Source organism: Neofelis nebulosa, chromosome 7 (genome assembly GCF_028018385.1).
Source record: "Neofelis nebulosa isolate mNeoNeb1 chromosome 7, mNeoNeb1.pri, whole genome shotgun sequence".
Lineage (NCBI taxonomy): Eukaryota > Metazoa > Chordata > Mammalia > Carnivora > Felidae > Neofelis > Neofelis nebulosa.
This window is the reverse complement of record NC_080788.1, coordinates 143761534-143779900: the sequence shown is the minus strand read 5'-3', so window position 1 is coordinate 143779900 and position 18367 is coordinate 143761534. Positions and strand designations below refer to the sequence as shown.

General features: G+C 56.2%; 1 protein-coding gene across 10 annotated transcripts in view; it reads right to left on the bottom strand.

Moving 5' to 3' along the window:
- Positions 1–6798: 6798 nt before the first annotated feature.
- The window catches only part of WDR25 (WD repeat domain 25), a 140310-nt gene continuing 128741 nt past the window's right edge, over positions 6799–18367 (bottom strand). For 8 of the 10 annotated variants that reach the window (XM_058740707.1, XM_058740709.1, XM_058740706.1 and 5 more), the window contains 3 exons: positions 10453–10623; positions 7952–8092; positions 6799–7305 (listed from right to left, as the gene is read on the bottom strand). In XM_058740707.1, the coding sequence (XP_058596690.1) occupies positions 7084–7305; positions 7952–8092; positions 10453–10623 (534 nt within the window). In that variant the 3' untranslated portion in view covers positions 6799–7083. Of the gene's footprint in view, positions 7306–7951; positions 8773–10452; positions 10624–18367 lie in introns of those variants that run through there. The other 2 variants (XM_058740711.1, XM_058740712.1) reach the window with 2 other exon arrangements.

Sequence of the window (18367 nt, the reverse complement as noted above, 5' to 3'; positions counted from 1 at the left end):
TCTTTTCTCTGTTTTGCCCCATTTTGAAGGGTGTTCTCACAGGGGAGGGAGGTAGCCGGGGTCTCTTTTCCCAGCATGTGGTGATGGAGATGCCTTGCCCCCGGCCTCCTGTGGGTGTGGGCGTGGGGACGCCCGTCAGCCGGTCCGCCCGTGGGGAGCTGCTCATTGACGGTACTCCGTCCTGCTCTCTGGCCGCTTAAGATCTTCCCTTTGGTTTTCTGCAGCTCCCCCCGAGGTGTATCTGGTCGCGGATTTACCCTTCTTGGGAATTCACTGGGAGTCTTGTATCCGTGGGATGGTTCTGGAAAATTCTCCACTTTTGTTTAAATTTCGTTTCCTCGCTCTTCCGGGGACTGCCTTAGATCCCTGGAAGTCCCTCTCACTGCACGCTTCATGCGTGCTGCCCTCTCTCCTGTGGGTCCTGCTTCTGGGCCACCCCACCCCACCCCGAGCTCAGCCCGCGGGGCTTGTGTTCCATTTCACTAACTTCTCTCTGCATCGTCCGCGTGGCTGCCAAACACAGCCACTGAGTTTTGAGCGTTCATCCTTTAATTTTTCTATTCCTAGATGTTCTGTTTGCTTGTTTTACAAATCTACACTGCTGCTTCAATAGTTTCCTATTCCCTGGAGGTTATTTTCTAGCTCGCCTTTTATTTCCTTAAACACGTGGGCATCGCTGGTTCAGACTGAGTCTGGCACTCTGTCGTGTGTTTTCTCTCGATTCCTGCCCTTGCTGCCTCACTTCCTCACAAGCCTGGGGACCTCAGACGCACGCTCCTCGACGTCCTTGAGAATCTACTTGTGCGGTTCTGCAAGGCCTAGGGTGGAGGCCGCTCCTCACGGGGCTTTCTGTCTGCCTTTTCCAAGGGCGGGGGCCCTCCCCCTGGAGACCGGCCGGGTCCGGGTGCAGGCTTTGAAGTTCCCTGGCTCACCCAGCTCCGTGTAAATCGGGGGTGGGTCTGCCCCTTGCCAGGCGACCCCAGGAGCGTGGGCATCAACGGTGGCTCCCAGCATCCCCGCATTTGACCTGCCTCTGCGGGAGAGCCCAGGGCCAGCCCAACTGTCCTCCCCAGGAGATGTGCCCCAAGAAGCAGTCTCCTCGAGCTGGGGAGCCTGTGAGAGGCTCAGGAGTCAGCTCCCCTCTGGGGCCCAGTTTCCTTGTGCGCAGATAGGAGACGACCCTGAACGGGCTGGGGGCAACAGGGAGGGTGCAGGGAGAAACACGAGGCCCCCGGCACCCAGCGGCCCCTCAGGGGTGTCCCCAGAGGGGATCCCGAGCCTGGTCGGCCCCCATGCCTCTTTCTCGCCTCGGTATCCCCACCTCTAAGTGCTACGAGCCGCCTGGCTCCAGCTCCTCAGGGTCTTGGCCCTGGTGTCAGGGCTGGGGACCCCTGGGCCAAGGGCCTTCTCAGAGTCGGTGCTTTAGCCCCCACACCATCACCTCGGAGTCCGCAGCCCCCTGTAGGTGGCCTCCAGATCTCACAGAGCTGTCCTGCCATGGCCTCCAAAGCCAGCCACAGCCAGGGCTCCAAGGAGGCCTTGTTCCCAGGGGGCCCTGCTCAGGGCTGGGTGAGGACAGTGACTTCTTTGGCCTCAGAGCCAGCAAGCCTACAGGGGTAGGCTGACCAGGCCACACAGAGTGGGGGTGGGGTATCTAGAACTCCATCACATGACTCTGAGCAGCAGGGTCAGGCTGACACCATGGGGCCAGCATGGGATGCTATGTAAAGCAGTCCCAAACCACTTTTGTGGGGCTGAGGTGGGAAAACTTGGTTTCCCTCCAAGTCCCCCCAGATCAAAATCAGCTCATCAGGACGCTGGGACTTACCACTGGCTCTGGCCGGTGACTCTCTCAGAGCCCGCCGGGTGGGGACTTGGTGCCTCCCTCCTCCTCCTGATGATGGGGCCAGACGGCCAGCCATGTGCTGGCCACAGGGACCTTGCTCTGCCCACAGGGGTCGGAGGCTGAGGGGGAGGCAGATGGCATGACACTAGGCTCAAGGCTTCGAGAGCACAGGGCCATCCAGAGAGGCGAAGGTCCCTACCGCTCTGGAAGGAAGAAAGCAAGCAGTCAGGAGGAGGCTCATGCTGGGTGCTGAAGGATGAACAGGAGTTCGTCAGGCATTGCAGGCAAAGGGAACAGACTTGTGATAGCTGGGGGGTTCCAGAAACGGCTCAGTGCCTCCATGCACCTCCCTGAGGGCTCAGCCTGGGGACCACCAGTTTCCCTCCAGATGTCCTCGGACAGATGTTCTGCTAGATGGGGACTTCCGGGCTGTGATGCGGCCTCGCCCTCTACTTCCTTAGTCCCATGTACCCAGGCAGCCAGCCAGGCCATGGTGTGGGGCTCCGTCCTCCACCAGTCACCCTCCCCCTCCACTCGGAATCCCACCCCATCCTCAGCGAGGCCCCCACCTGTGCACCCACCACCCTCCTACCAATCCCAGCACACCGCTCCACCTGTAACCAGGGCAGCACAGGGCGGGGCTCTGCCACTCGCTGGTCATGTGCCCTTGGGCCACTTTCCCCTTCTGGAGCCCAGGGACACTGATGAGACTCCCAGGGGTCCTCGTGACAGTTGGCCGTCCCCGTGCACAGGGAGGCACAGGCTAAGCTGGCGGTGGGCTCCACGAGAGGGACAGGGCACAGACTTCAGACTGTCCTCTGAGCGTCAGTTTTCTCACCCGGACAGCAGGGTCGGGCCACCTGGCGGGGGAGCCTGGAGCGTCCACTCCACTGGACAAAGTCACGGCCACGCCTGGCAGCACACTCAGCCAGAGGCTGGCACCCCAAGATGAAACCATTCTCCCACGGAGGCTTCAGATCTGCAGCTCAGATTTGTAGGTGAGGGTAAAGGTAGGCACGGAGCCCGGGAAGGTGGGTGGAGGGGACAGCCCACACTTCTTTCTCATTCCCGCTCCACATTTTCTAAATTTAGCCGCTCCCTTATTTTAAAGTTGCAAGTGATGAACTCCCCAACACCTTGCACAGGATCGGAGTGAGCCTTTAAGGGTGCGCTTTGGAAGAAAGCATTAGGAAAAAGACAGATGAAGGCACGGAGTACACTTGCCATTGTTCCCAATAAAAGAACCTACAAAAGGGAGGGGCTGGCAGCCAGCTGGCACCCCCAGGGTGCGGAGTGGAGGAATCGGGTCCACAGAGGAGAGCACCAAGAAACAGCCCTCGTGGGGAGCCCTGGATGAGCCCCTGCTCCAGGGGGATCAGAGCTTTGGCTGGTTCAAGGTGAGCAGCATAGAAAAGAAACCGACTTCTCAGACGGAGACGCGGGTGGTGTTTGCCCCAAGGGAAGTTGAGAGGGTAGTGATCTACAAGCCCTTTCCTCTGCATTTTCTCCCCTGCTTGTTCCTACAGGCCCACTTTACAGATGAGGAAACTGAGGCTCAGAGAAGCAGAGCGCCTACCAACATCCCAAGCAGAAGAGTGATGGGCTTGGGGCCCGAGTCGGTCTCCCGGCCCTAAACCCCGCAGGGCTGCGGGCAGCCAGGGCGTGTGCTCAGCACACGAGAGGGGCTGGGCAGCTGCTGGACAGAGAGGTCATCCTATGGCCACACCAGCACTCACACCAAAGCCTGATTTAATAGAGTCTGTAAACAATGCTCACATTTAAAAAGTGGTACAGGTGCCTGGATAGCTCAGTTAAGCATCCCACTCTTGGTTTCGGCTCAGGTCACGATCTCATTGTCATGAGTTCGAGCCCTGCGTCAGGTTCTGTGCTGGTATCGTGGAGCCTGCTTGGGATCCTCTTCCTTCTTCTCTCTGCCCCCCCCCCACCCCCCGCTCTCTCTCTCTCTGTCTCAACATAAACAAACATCAAAAAAAAAAAAAAAAAGTGGTAATAATAACATATCCCAGTGGGGAAAGCAGTCAGAAAACTCTGTGCTGAATTTCTCACTCAGAAGATACTCCACACAAGGAAGGCAGAGAAGCGCCCAGTTCAGGCTGTGCTGGGAAGCAGGACATCTGGGCTCCAGGATCCGGGGCTGGACCGTGGGCAGTGGGGGTGGCACAGGCAGAGGAGAGGCGCTCTGGCAAAGCCAGGCTCCCCCTGCACCGCAGACAAGTATAGCCTCGCCTCGTGGCCTGCGTCCGGATTCATTCACACACCACTCGTTCATTTGACAGGTGCGTGTGCAGGACGGCCTGTTCAGGCTGGATCTGGGGAGACACACCCTTAGGAACTCGCCTGTAGTGGTCCCGCCACTCTCCCCTCCAGCCCGTAATGAGAGCTACGCCTGGCCAAGGACCCCTGGTCCCGGTGGGCGTGTGACAGCCAACCAGAGTCCTTCCCTGACCCTTGTCAAGTGGGAACAGAGGCAGGAGGCAGCCTCTTGCTGGGGGCTTCTGCTGCAAGGAGAGGGAACCGGGCCCAGGCTGAGGCCCAGAGGGCTGGACCCAGCGGTCCTTGGCCTGCCGTGACGAGGTCTGAGAATGGGGCCAAACTGCACCCTCTGGTCTAAACTGGCTCCACTCCTGCGTCAAGTGGTGGATGGATGGATACTAATATTAATATTATTACTGATACTAAGACTCCCTGCTGCCACTTCCTGAGTGCCTCCTGCATACAGGCCCCGCCAAGAGCTATCCAGACCTGGCCTCATTAATCCTCACAAGCTGGGTACTACCAATTCTCATTTCATAGAAGGGGAAACTGAGGCACCGGGCGGCTCAGCACTTTCTGCAGCCACACAATGAAAGGCGATGGCGGGGTTTAAGTCTACATCCGTCTGACCCCAAAGCCTGTGTCCTGCCAACAGGCCACACCTGCAGTCATTCATAGAATGCCCACTGTGGACCGGGGCCAGGTGCGCAGCAGGGAGCAGGCAGCAAACCCCGTGAAGTTTACATTCCACTGCACGTACCCGTGTTGTGGGGAAAGGGGGACGACAGCAGACAGAGCTAAGCACTCTGGGGAAAGGACCGAGAATGACTGGAGCATGTTAGACACAGAGATCAGGGGAGGCTCCCTGAAGGCCCACAGCAGGAGAAAGGCAGGGATCCGGGGGGGGGGGGGGGGGGGGCGGGCGGGGGGGGGGGGCGCTGGGGGAAGTAGTGACCCAGCAGAGGGGACAGCGGGAGCAAAGGTCCTGAGGCGCCATGCCATGAGAGCACAGTGGAGGGTGTCATCAGCCCATCAGCGATGAGAATGATATGGGAAGGCTTCATTTCACAGAGAAAGTGACCCAAGGGCAGGCTTCTAAGATCACTGGGCTTCCCACACTGAGCAGGGGAACTTATTTAGAGGGTGGGCGGTGAGAAAGAGGGTGGGCGAGAGGCTCAGTGCGGCAGCCACATGAGGGGTGAGGGAGGACCGTCTATCACCTGCACAAGGATCTGAATGGACGTAAGATCAGCCTCCGCTCCCCCCACTGCTCTGCTCAGGCCAGGGACAGTAGCCCACAGGGGGTTCCACTTCTGCAGGGGACAGGCCCTCTGAGCATGGGCTGTGATTATCTTTCTTTTCACCAGATCAGCCATTCCTGAGCCTAAGAAGAGAAGGCGCTTCCAACCTGAACCTGGGAGCAGACAGTCCCTGGGACCCTGCGTCCTGCATGAGCCCAGGGGTTCACTTCTTTCACCACCCTGAAAGATCGTGAGCTCCCCAGCTCCTGCCCCACTCGCAGCCCCAGCCTTCCCTGAATCCCAGCTCAGGCACAACAGGTGCTGTACCCGCTCAATACCCACTGCCTGCCGGGGGCTCTGCACTGAATGCGGCGCGGGGCAGTGGGGGCAGGGAGAAGGCTAGAAAAGGAATCGGACCTCAGGATCAGACCTCCCTCAGGGCCTCTGCGCTGTCCTTCCCTCCGCCTGGAAGGCCCGATTCATGGACCCCTGAGCAAGTTAGACACCTGAAATAAACCTATTTATGCACCAGCCCTCTGCAAGCTCCAGATGCCCTTCCCAATCTGCCCAGTCCCCTTCCAGGGAATGGAATCCCCAGTGTACGGACACCCACCACGGACGTGACCTCCTTGGAGCCACACAGCAAGCCTGCAGGCTGGGGGTTCCGACACCACTTTACAATGGGGAGACTGAGGCTCAGAGAGGAGAGATGACTCACGAAGCGTCAGCTACACCGACGGTAGAGCCGGCCTAGAAGCCGGGTGCTGGAGAGGCAAAGCTGGGCACCCGTGGTTCCCTCTCCCTTGGCTCCCCGCCACGGGGCTCGTCCTCAGGGCCTCTGCCCTTCCTCACTGACTCCTCTGCTGGGGATGCCCTCCTCACCAGCTCACAGTCTGCCTCTGCCGGCAAGACTTCTGAGGCACGGGGACGCCCCTGCCCCTGCCCTGAGCTGTGATATCTGCCGGTTCCCAGTGTCACCCTCGGTGGATCCTGGGGCTCTTGGAGTGGCCTGTGGGATTTGGTGCTAGGGCTCCCCTACCTGCCTAGACCCCCCAGGGCGCTGGCTCTTCCTGCCAGCCTGACCCCGCAGGGCTCCTCAGGAACCTCCCTCCTTCCCTGGAGCAGTATACACCCCCTCCAGGCAGTGGGACTCTGTGGGCCATGCTTGGGGTGGGGGTGGGGGAGGCTGGGCCCCTTGGCACTGAAGAGGACTGTCGTGCCCCAGCACGGAGTTCCTGAGGGCAGGCCTGAGACCCGGAGCCCCCCCGTGGCCCTCCACGGCCCCTGGCCCCCAGGGACTCCGTGGTCAGGATCAGCAGAGGGGGGGCTGCCCTATCTCAAGCTCCCCCTGGTCTCTGTCTCAAGCCCCAGAGGGCCTGGGAGTGGGAAGGTGCCACGAAGCTGCCCGTACATGTCTGTCACTGAAATACCCTAAGAAACAGCAAAACGCTCATGTTTATTGAGCATCAGCAGCCACCCGCCAGGTGCTGTCACCTAATGCAGTTCTCACAACCCTGAGGCAAACAGATCTCTGTCCCCATTTTACAGATGAGGAAACTGAGGCTCGGGGGGGGGTGGTGGAGGCCCCTTCTACCCAGCTCCGATCACAGAGGCGACCTCACTGGTTACTCACACCACCCCCCCACCCCCCACCCCCACCCCCGGGGGACGAATGGGAGCCTGGGGCCTGGCCGGTATCCGGAAGGCTCTGTTCCAGGAGGCTCAGTGCCAGATCTTAATGTCGCCCTCCCAGGAGCAGGTGGCGAGGACAGAGGGCAGCACAGGGTGGAAGGTGGTACCGACGCAGGCCTGCACGTGCCCTTGCAGCGTGCGTGCCCGGCTGGCAGTACGGAAGCTGTACAGCAGGACTCGGCCGTCGGCACTGCCCGTCACCAGCAGGTCACCGTCTGGGGAGCACTCGCAGCCCACTGAGTAGCCTTCTACCTGTAGAAGGCAACACGGGGTGAGCGGGCCACACGGCAGCTGTTCCGCCAAGCAGCCCGTGAGGCGGGGGTGGGGTGGGGGGGGGGCGCCGTGCCCACTCCGTGGAGGAGCGGCCTGAGGCTTGGAGCAGGGCACCCAGCATCCCCAAGGCCAAGGCCCGAGCTCCCGCCAGAAGGCCGGCGTCCCAGCGTGGATCTGGTCTCACGGAGTTTAGTGGAACGCAGCTAGAACAGCTTCAGCACAGCCAACGGTACCTGGCCTCGCCAACAGCCACCAGGTCCCCGGCCCCTTCCGCCCCAGTGAGGCAGGCCTCAGTGGGGAAAGGGGACAGATGCAGAAAAGGCCCCCTCCCCTGTTCTGTCCTGTGCTCCCTCCCTCACCCCCATGACATGCCTCCATTGAGCCCACAAGTCGGGGAAAATCTTTCCCGCCCAGCCCCTGGGGACTGGGGGCAGGGCCAGATGTGGCCCAGGGCCTTTGGGGACCACCAGGCCACGTGGCACGTGGGCACCTGCGGAACGGAAAACAGAATCCTCCCAGAAAGAAGGTCTGTGCACTCCGGGGCCCCAAGTCCACCGCTGCTGTCGTCTGGAGGAGGCTCTGGGGCCGGTGCTCCGTTTTGACCCGGGGCAGAGGAACAGAGTACCTTGTGCCCTTCGTAGCGCCGCCTTCTGCTCATCCGGTAGGGCCACACGGCGGAAAAGAGGGCCAGGTAGTTGCCGTTGGTCTGTGCCAGGAACACGGGCTCCCGCGGATGCGAGGCGAGGCTGGGGCAGGTGTATCTCTCCTGAAAGACGTGAGGCCACAGGGAGGCAGGAAAAAGGCCCCAGCTGGGCCTTCTGCCTCCGCCAGACACGTCACCCAGCGCCCTGCTCCTGGAGCCTTGGGCCCCACCCCCAGGCCTGGCCTTAGAGGTCTGCACGGCTTTCCTGCGGCTGCTTAACAAGATGCCACAAACTCGGTGGCTTAAAACTACACACATTTATTCTCTTAGAGTCCGGGAGGTCAGGCGTCTGCCATGGGTCTCCCTGGGCTAACATCAAGGTGTCAGCAGAGCCGTGTTCCTTCTGGAGGCTCTGGGCGGTAATCTGTTTTCCTGCCCTTACTGGCACCCCTTGGTTCACGGCCCTAGTGGTGGACGGAAAAATGACCCCCACGCTCCCATCCATGTTGCGGATTCCCGGGACCGGTGAATGTCACCTTATATGGCAAAAGGGCGGAGGGGGTGCCTTTGCGGATATAATTTAGTCAAGCATCTTGAGGTGGGGACGCCGTCCTCTATTACCGCCCTAAGCGCACTCACATGTGTCCTTGTAAAGGGAGGCGGCCGATCACACTCACAGATACAGTGGCAGGGGTCTGAAGAGGCCAGCGTGAGGAAGAGGGGGCAGACTCCCTCTGAGCCTCCAGAAGCAGTGCGCCCTGACAAAACCTCGATTTCAGCCCAGGGAGAATGATCACAGACATCTGGCCTCCAGGACGGAGAGAGAGAACGTGTTCGTTTTGAAGCCACCGACCGCGGTACTTTGCCACGAAGCGCCAGGAAAGAAGTCTGCACGCCCGCCCGCCCCCGCCCCACCTCCACGGTGAGCCCTCGGGGAAGCCCCAGCCCGGCCCCGGCCACCCCCCCCCCCCCCCCCCCCCCCCGTGGCCCACATGCACAGTAGCTGGGAAGGTGGATGGCCGGGGAGAAGACAAAGGCGTGAGCAAAGTGTTCAAAGCACAAGGCAAGGAGCCGTCACTGTCTGACGGGCTGCATCACATGGGAGCGCCCCCAACAACTCCCTTCTCAACGGCATCTGCCCTTTGCTTTATTCCAAGTGTTGTCCTGAGGCCACACTGTCTACAGGAGCCCACCTCAGAGAGCAAAGTGGGGGCAGCTGGAACACAGCTGCAGACTCTGTGTCCCTCAGAGCCTCAGAGGCCACGCTGACCTGGGAACAAGTTCCATGGCATGCTCTGCGAGCACAGCACCTGCTCCCCACGCAGAAAGTGAGCGGGTGCGTCTGTAGGAGGGTCAGTGGCCTGCCATGTGGCACTCCCATCCACCTCCCCTGGGTGCCTGTTCTGCACGGGCTGTCGGACGCGGAAGGCCGGGGTGGCCAGACACGCCCACGCAGCCCCCTCCCGGAGCTGGTGCTTCTCCCCAGGTTGCACCAGGACCCTGCAGTGAAGGTCTGGAGGCTGGTGTGCGCAGGGTCACTTAGAACCCTCCGAGAAGAGGAAATGCGGGGATGGGGGGAAGGTACGTATGTACGCCTAACACATATTTTTTAATTTGGCGGGGGGAGCACCGAAGAGATTAGCTACGGCTTATCTGAAGTCTTAAAAGGTGACGGTGATCCTAATGGCGATGATGGTGGTGGTGGTGGTGGTGGTGGTGGTGGTGATGACGATGATTATGGTGATGAATGTGATGGTGATGAGGGTGGGGATGGTGACGGTGACGGTGGGGATGACAGTGGTGGTGATGAGGGTGGTGACGGCGACGGTGACAATGTTAATGACGATGGTGGTGATGGTGACAATAGGTAACGCGTTTATGGAGCACCTCCTGGGTCTGGCACTGTGCTACATCCTTTATAAGTGTTATTTCCTTCAATTCTCAAAACCACTCTATGAGGTAAATATATTCTCATCCTCAATTTCCTAAGAGGAAAACAAGAATCAAAAAGGCTAAATAATGGGCCCAGGGTCCCCGGCTTGTGAGTGGTGAATCCAGGACTTTGACACCAGATCTAACCTCAGGTCGCGGCTTGAACTTCCAAGTCACAGTTCCTGCCAAAAGCACTGAACAAAGGTGGGGCGGGAACCCGTGTGGGCTGGATGGGGTGGTGGAGGGAAGGCAGGAGTGCGTGGGCTGTGTGGCTGTCCTCCATCGATCCGGACGGGGGGCCCCTCCAAACCCTTCCCCTGTGGGGTGGCCATGCCGGGCAAGGGACACATAGGAGAAGTATGGAGGTGCTGTTTTCTGCACTTGTCTACCCCCACCCCAGGGATTTCGGGCACCTGGACGATCTCTAAAGAGCCTGCCTGCTGAACCATCTCCCACAGGAAGTGATCTGGGATCCCAGACAGCCTAGGGCTACTTAGATACAGCCTACAGCTGAAGCAAACTGAAAAGCAATGCCACATAAGGTTTCTCACATGGAAAATCTGGTTGGAGATTTTGGCAGAGCTCCGGAAATCCCAGGCAATAATGGTGCGGTCAGCAGAGTCCCGGCTCGAAGCGTCCGTGCTGCTCAGAAACTCAGAGCCTTCCTGGAGGAAGAGGATGTCCAAGGTCTGCTGGATGGTTGCCTTGTAGCTTCTCACCACCTGCAAGAAATGGCATCTGTCATGCTGTGGGCCCCACGAGTACAGGGCGGGCACCCACGGGGAGTGCCACGAAAAGCCCAGGCGGCAGACGGGGTTTAGCGAGGGCCGTGCCGGGCTGCTAGGAGATACCTCCCGCAGCCTGGCTTCGTGGCCCCTCCCCACAGACGGTCCTCCCTGCCACGTGCCTGCCCCACATCTATTGGCGCACGGCCAACTGGGAGCTACCCAGGGAGGCATGATGACCTCTCAGACCACACCAGTCCTGGAGACAGCAGCTAGTGCCTGATGAAAGTGAGCTCAGGGAAGGGCCCATCGCCCAAGGGCACCGGAAGGGCATCAATGATGCCCGCTGATACCAGGCCACATGTTACGAGAGTGTCTTGCTGCTTCTTCTCCTTCTTTTTCTTTTTTTTTAATGTTTATTTATTTTTGAGAGAGAGAAAGACAGAGCATGAGTCAGGGAGGGGCCGAGAGAGAGAGAGGGAGACACAGAAGCAGGCCCCAGGCTTTGAGCTGTCAGCACAGAGCCCGACGCGGGACTCAAACCCCCGTGAATGGTGAGATCATGACCTGAGCCGAAGTTGGACGCTTAACTGACTGAGCCAACTAGGAGCCTAGCAACTGAGGGTCTTGCTTCTAAAGACGTCACATAATTCAAGCCCACAAAACCGCAGCCTATTCTCTCTGGAGTAGTAACTGTATTGCAAAAAGCCAGAGCTCTTGGAGACCGTAAGGCAGAACCACAGTACATATATTAGCTTTAAAGACACTTTTTACTTCCTAGCATCATGGCCAATAGTTCATAGCCTCCTGTCTTGTAAACCAATGCGATCGAGTATCCAGCGGTTCTGTTTTCTCCAGAGCATTTGATCACACTCACCTTCCATTCTAAAGCAACTGGTTCGGGTTGGGGGCAGGTCCCAGTATGGGGACTAACAAGTGTCTCCACTTAACAAACTCACAGACCTCAGGACTTACAATTGCAATACTCAGCAAGAGGCCAGTACAACGCGGCCTCAGGCCTTCTTGGCCGGCCTGTTTACCAGCTACCTGGGCGCCACCATGTGGCCACAGCATACACACGGTTCTCTCGTCCCTCTGCCTGTTGTTGGCTGTGAAATAAGAAGTCTTGACAATTTTTTCTTTAAATTGGAGTTTACCACCTTCAAAGTTTTATCGTCCTCTTTCAAATGTACATAAGTCAAATCCATGTCACGTGTAGCATTCTATAAAGTCAACTTAGGCAGTTCTGAGACCCATTCTCCAGATGAGGAACACTGAGGCTCAGAGATGCAGGGATTTGCTCCAAGTCCCACCGTCAGGGGGCCGGGCTTCTCCCTGTCCCTGCTGCTTCCCTTGGGCCCACAATCCAACCTCCTACTGGCCACTTCCTACCTCCATAAATTAGGGGACAGCTTCCTGGGGGAGGGGAGGGACAAATAGCTGTTCTCTGAGCTTCTTCAGAAGCAACTCCCAGGTAAGGCTACCGCAGGGTAAGCCCCTTGAAGCCCGCAAAGTGGCACGGACACAGAAAAGAGAAGGCGGCCCTGCAGGCCTCTGGACACAAGGCAGAAAGGCAGCCCATGGCCACTCCCCAGCCCTGAGCCTCCCAGAGGGGAGGGAGTCTCCTTGCCCCTAGCCAGAGGGGCTCAGCAGGGGTGCTGCCAGATGCCCCTCTGCCCAGTCTGAGGCTGGGGCCCGGGGAGGGGGCCTGCGTGCCCTAGAAGTCTCCAGTATCCAATCCCGTGAGTCTGCACAGCATCCGGACTCACAACAGCACCACCCCAAGGCCAGGTTTGGAATCCACTTTGGTGGGGAAGAGAGGGGAGGGGAGGGAGTGGTGCCCCATAATCACAGCTCTGGAGCCGTCTCTTCGCCAGCTCCTCCCACCCCAGTGCCATGACAGTCACCCTCACTTCGACACCCTCCCCACCAGCCACCCCAGGCCTCTATCTGCCTAGGCCGCATCAGTCCTCAACGCCCTCCTTCCCCTTATCCCAAAGCCCTCTCCATCCCCACCATTCGGGGGAGGAGCAGGGAATCCAGAGATGGCCGGGGCAGTAAATGTCAAGAGAAGAGTATGTCTGGCCCGACTTATGTCCCTGGAAGTGGCCCGTGCACTGGGCAGCCTTTCCTCTCTGGGGGCACGGAGTGGCCCACACAGAATGGCCACCGGAGAGCACCCACAGACGCTGGGCGGTTCCCAGCTCCCGGGCAGGGCCGTGAGCTCCTGCGGGCGGCTCTGGCCTTCTCACTGCAGCCCCCCTCCAGCCACTGCACGGTGACCCCCACAGGGGCTCGGGAAACACACTGACCCAGGCAAGGACGGAGGAAGGAGAGGGCTCTCTCTCCCTGAGTGCCCAGGAAGCGGCACTGGCCCGGGGTTCCACATAAATTACCTCATGAGGACAGCCAGAGGGTGACATGAAGGCCCGGGAGGAGCAAGGTGCCGGCCCTCAGCCCTCGGCTTGTGCGTGCCACACCTGCCTCCCAAGACAAACTTTCCAGAAGAATGGAAACCATTGTTCTGCACATTTCCTGAGAATGGATGGAAACGGCCCAATTCATCGGGGCGCCATAAAACTGAATGGCCGGGAAACAAGCCGTGTGACGGGCGATCCCTGCCAATAACGCTGCTGTAAGAAGGCTGACCTTTGAAGTGATCGCTGCCGAACATGATTTACTCGCCTTCACAACTGCTCCTGCCCCGGCAAAGAGCAGAGAAACCATCTGTGTGTCTAGCTGGTGGGTTTTATGGCGACCTTAATTACACTGACAGCTGGTACATCCCATCCCAGGGGCGTGGGACGGCGCCGCGCAGCCCTCACCGGCAGGATCCGGAAGGGAGCCTCGCTCAGACTCTTGTGGCACCCGGGGGCCTCTGTCAGGTAAGCAGATACTGGGCTGAAGGTTTCTGGCTCTGGGGCAAGTGGCAGACGTGATCCACACCATGGCAGATTCAGGCAAGATGAAAATCACCAGACATCCCTGAAATCCCACGACTGTCTGGTCCTCCGGACAGACCTGGGAAACTCCGGGCTGACTCTGGTTCATCCAAAGCACAGATTTCCCTTCCTCGTGTCCCTGCCACTTCCCAAGTATGTGGGGCTGGGGCGCAGGCTAGGCTCGGGTCCTGGCCTTTTGGTCGTCACCACGGGAGGCCTGGACTACAGGGGCGAACCTCTGCCTCTGAGCGCTGCTGGACCTCAGAGCGACAGAAGACTGGGGTGTACTGGCCCCCTGACCCCACCCACCACTCCCCTGCACCCAAACCTGAGGAAACGCAAGGGGAGACACTGCTCTGGCTCCCGCGGGACACCGTGCTCCCTCAGCCACCCGCCTGCCCCACAGGACCGTGCATCTGCGACACTGGGTTGCCTTTGGGCAGTGCAGGGTCTGCGGGCTGCGGACATTACTCAGGTGTGCTGGATTAACCACCGGATTTGTGAACAAAAGGAAAGTTTGCAAAGTAGGCACACGGAGGTCTCCGGCTCCCAGCAATATCCCGGCACTTGGGGCGGAGCCAGCACACGTGAAGCCGCCGCCACTGGCCCCGTCAGGCACCATTCACAGGGTCCGCCTGTGGCCCTGGACACGGGAGACGAAGGAGACCTGACTCCCTGGGAACCGTGAGACGGTGGTGGGGGTGGGAGACAGAAGCAGAGCGCTGTGCTCAATGCCGCATCATCGCTGGCCCCGTGGAGGCCGCCAGAGGCCTCCCTCCCCAGTGAGAGGGCCCCAGGTCCCCGGCGGCCACCTCGGTGTCCAGCCCGATGGCCTGTTGCTGACTCTGAGGTCCCGGGCAAACCCCACCCCTCTGCTTCAGCCTCCACACCTGTAAGTGGGGGACAACCGGGCCGCAGCCTGGAAGCAAACAAAAGCTGTGACTGTGCCCGGCTCAGGGGCCGATGTGCACCAGACGCTCACAAACCTTCTCCTCCAGGGCCGGCTAGAACCAGAGTCCCAGCATGGAGCTCCGGGTCCTCGCTTAAGTCCCTTCTCCCCACACTTCCATTCCTTCTCCCCGAAAATAAACATCTGGGTCTCTGCAAATGCTAAGAGGTCAGGAGTCTCTGCATGAAGGCAAGCTGGAGAGGTGAGCAAAGGGCCGGTTTCTATAGCTTAAATTCACACAAGTAGCCAATCACAAGGCACAGTGTGCACCAAAAGCACTCTGCTGATAAATTCAGGAAGGATCAGAAATCGACATTTTAAAAAAGTAGAAAAGAAGACACGATTAAGTTTTTCTATTCCCCCTGGGGCTGGGGGAATCGCTCCCAGTCATGACTCTGAGGCCAGAAGCAATGAGAAAAACACAGGTTAACCTGGCTACATGAAAATCATAATAATTTTAAGAACTATTGTACGGCATGAAAAGCAAGCCAATAAAAAAGTAAAAAAGACAATCAGGAGGAAAATTTGCAACTTGTCTCAGAGGCAAAGGTTACTATCCCTAATACACAGGTTCTCAAAACAGATGAGAAAGACCCAGCACATCTACAAAAAAAGGCAAGAAAAGTGAACAGAGAATTCATATAAAAGGAAGCGCAATTGGTCCTTTGATCTTGCTCATAATGAGACATGCAAATTCAAATCACACAGAGACACCATTTCTTACCTATCAAATTACCAAAGTCCCAGTTTGACAACACACTCCATTAAGTGGCTGTGGGGCATGAGCTAACTGCACACACTACTGACAGAAACACAAAACGCTACAATCCCTGCGGAGAGAACTGGGGCAACATCGAGCAAAATAACATATGCCTTGTTTCTCAGCAATGTGCATGACCCAGCAAACCAACTTGTAGGAACGGTCCCAAAGGTACACTGGCAAAACCCCACAAAGGTGTAAGTACGCCGCCGCTGAAAGCAGCAATACTTCTACAAACGACGCAAATGTACGTCCACAAAGGACCAGCTGAGTAAACCTTGGCGCATCCACACTCCAGAATGCCACGGGCTGGAGACAGCGCAGCCTGTCCACCTGCCTAGCTACGGGGCGCCCTCCAAGGCATACTGCCTGGTGCGAAGAGCAGGTGGTGGAAAACACACGTGTAAGTCAGTGGAAGAGGCGATGGGAACGTGTGTGTGTGTGTGTGTGTGTGTGTGTGTGTGTGTGTTTACATCCATTAAAAACGGCAGGAAGATAAACCAGGAACTAAATAAATGAATGAACAGAGGAAGAGAACAGAATGGCGGAGACAGGAGTAGAGGTGGAACTTTTAGGGCTTCTGTAAAGGGCCAGACGGTAACTATTCTGCAGTCTGGGGCCACATACAGTCACGGCTACATTCTCTTCCGTGTGCGTGTGCGTGCGTGCATGTGCACCCACATGTGTATGTTACAGCCATCTCAGAACACAGAAATGGTTCTCAGCTCCAGGACCGTATAAATGGCAGCAGGCCAGACCAGGCCCACCGGCTTTCCCATCCCTTCTTTAGAGCCATGTATATATTTTATAAAATTATGCAACAAAATTAACTGAAAGCAGTCTCTAAAATGTGAGAGCAAAATTAAGCTGATAAAACTAACCGTGTATTGAGCTGGTAGCTTAACCACGTAAATCGGATTTATTTTAGGAAACATTAAAAGCATAGTCATTTAATGGCACATCCTTAGATGAATGTACATTCTGAACGGAAAATCAGTAATTTAGACATACACTAGACATACATTATGGACAAAAAGAACCACAAGAAATATTAAACTGCCTTCAGTCACTGCACAGCTAGCATTGACATGTACCAAAAAAATTGTGCAAATGCAGACAGAAATAAAAATTTCCAGTATAAAAAAAGAGAAAATAAATAAAACCAAGAAATTAAAGAAAAATTCTATAATCCTAAATTTGCATTAGGAAAATCAGTATACACAATGATATATTTTTTCTTTTTTTCCCTTTTCTTTCTTTTTTAAGATTTTGTTTACGTAATCTGTACACCCAACATGGCGTTTGAAGTCACAACCCTAAGATTAAGAGTCGCACGCTCTACCAACTGAGCCAGCCAGGTGCCCCTGATGTACTTTTTCTTAATAACAGAAACATCCCCTAGCTCTGTCCATAGAAAGGGCCTAGAAACAAGGAGCAACCACATCACTCAGATTATGGTCTTCAAACCCACATAAGCAAAAGTGACACGGATGACAGATGTCGGCACCACACCGGTGCCTATAAAGGAGGCAAGAGTGATCACGGTTAGGAGGGACGTGGAGGACGTCGGCCTGAAAGACACAATGTCTGAGATGAAAAATACATTAGATGGTGTTAATAGCAAATGAGACACTGCAAAACCATTAGTGAACTAGAAGACATAGCAACTGAAATCGTTCAAAATATACCAGTGAGAAAAACAGACCGGATTTGAAGATGAAATCTAGTTTTAACCCAAAATGGAGTAAGCCCACGATGGCCTCTTACTCTCGCCCACCAATTATAACTAAAAGCTCTGGACAAAATTCAAGAAGCAACTACCTGAAGGCTTTCAAGAGTAAATAACAGCAAGTGGGCTGGGGAGGGAAATCAATAAGGTCCTAGGTTTGTGGGGCGTAGGGATGGGGGTGGCTCGTTTGCGGTCTCTTAACTCCTGACTTTGACTAGTGGACTTACTGAAAAAAACGTAACTACACGGTGGGCACAAACAGCAAAAATTCCGATATTAATCTGTCGTTCTGGTCAAAGGAACAAGAAAATGGGCCCTGGTAAGCCAGAGAATACGGGGGACATTTTCCAATGTGTCCATTTGCTCTCCTGCACTGACCCAATGCCAGCCCAACAGCAGTTCTGCCGTGCACTGAGGGTGCAGATCAAGTACCTAAAACCTAGGGAGCAAGCATCTGAATAGAAGAGCTGGGGAAAAGAGCCTTTATTATGACAACGGTAAGGAAGATCCACATTTCTTTTTTCCTCTATTTTCTCTGGGTACTTCGTCTTGAAAGGGATCCCTGTTACAGATACTGTGACAAGACAGAAGACTAAGTCTGAGACAAAGTCATTTCTCTGGGCAGACGGACCAGGAAAGGAGGACCCAGGAAGACACGTCGCATGGGAGAAATTCCAAGAGGACGGAGCTGAGAATGCTCTAGTTCTTTGTGTGAACTGACATGCACCCCGGGACAATCCCTAAGCAATACATTCATGGAGTCCAATCACAGAAGCACAGCCGAAGCTCTGGGAAGCAGAATACCATATACCCACTGCCCAAGTCTGAAACCAACCCCTTAGTGGCCCCGCATCACAAAGAGTTTGAATACTGCAAAGAAAACAGAACCACTGCCCGACAAAAGGGAGAAGGAACCTGCAAACTGAATCTAACAGGCTTGGTTGCCTGTTAAGACAAATTGCTATTCTCATAGGCCTGTAATAGGGTCCAGGATCTTCTAATATTGAAAATGTGCGGGATATATTCCAAAATTATTTGACATATAAAGAACTAGGAAAATGTAAATAGTAAGCATGACAAAAGAGAAATGATAGAGATCGGCCCTGAAGTGACCTAGATGTTGGAATCATCAGATATAATTAACGGCTATTATAATAATCCTCAATGACATAAACACAAACACTCTTGAAATGAATGGATAGATGGTGGCAACAGAGACTAGAAACTACATATTGTTTTAAATAGAAATTTTAGAACTGGAAAAAACAACAACAAAGAATAAACTCAATAACAAAACGGGAGTGAGAAAGACTCCGTGAACTCGAAGACAGATCAACAGAAATGATACGATCCGAAGAAAA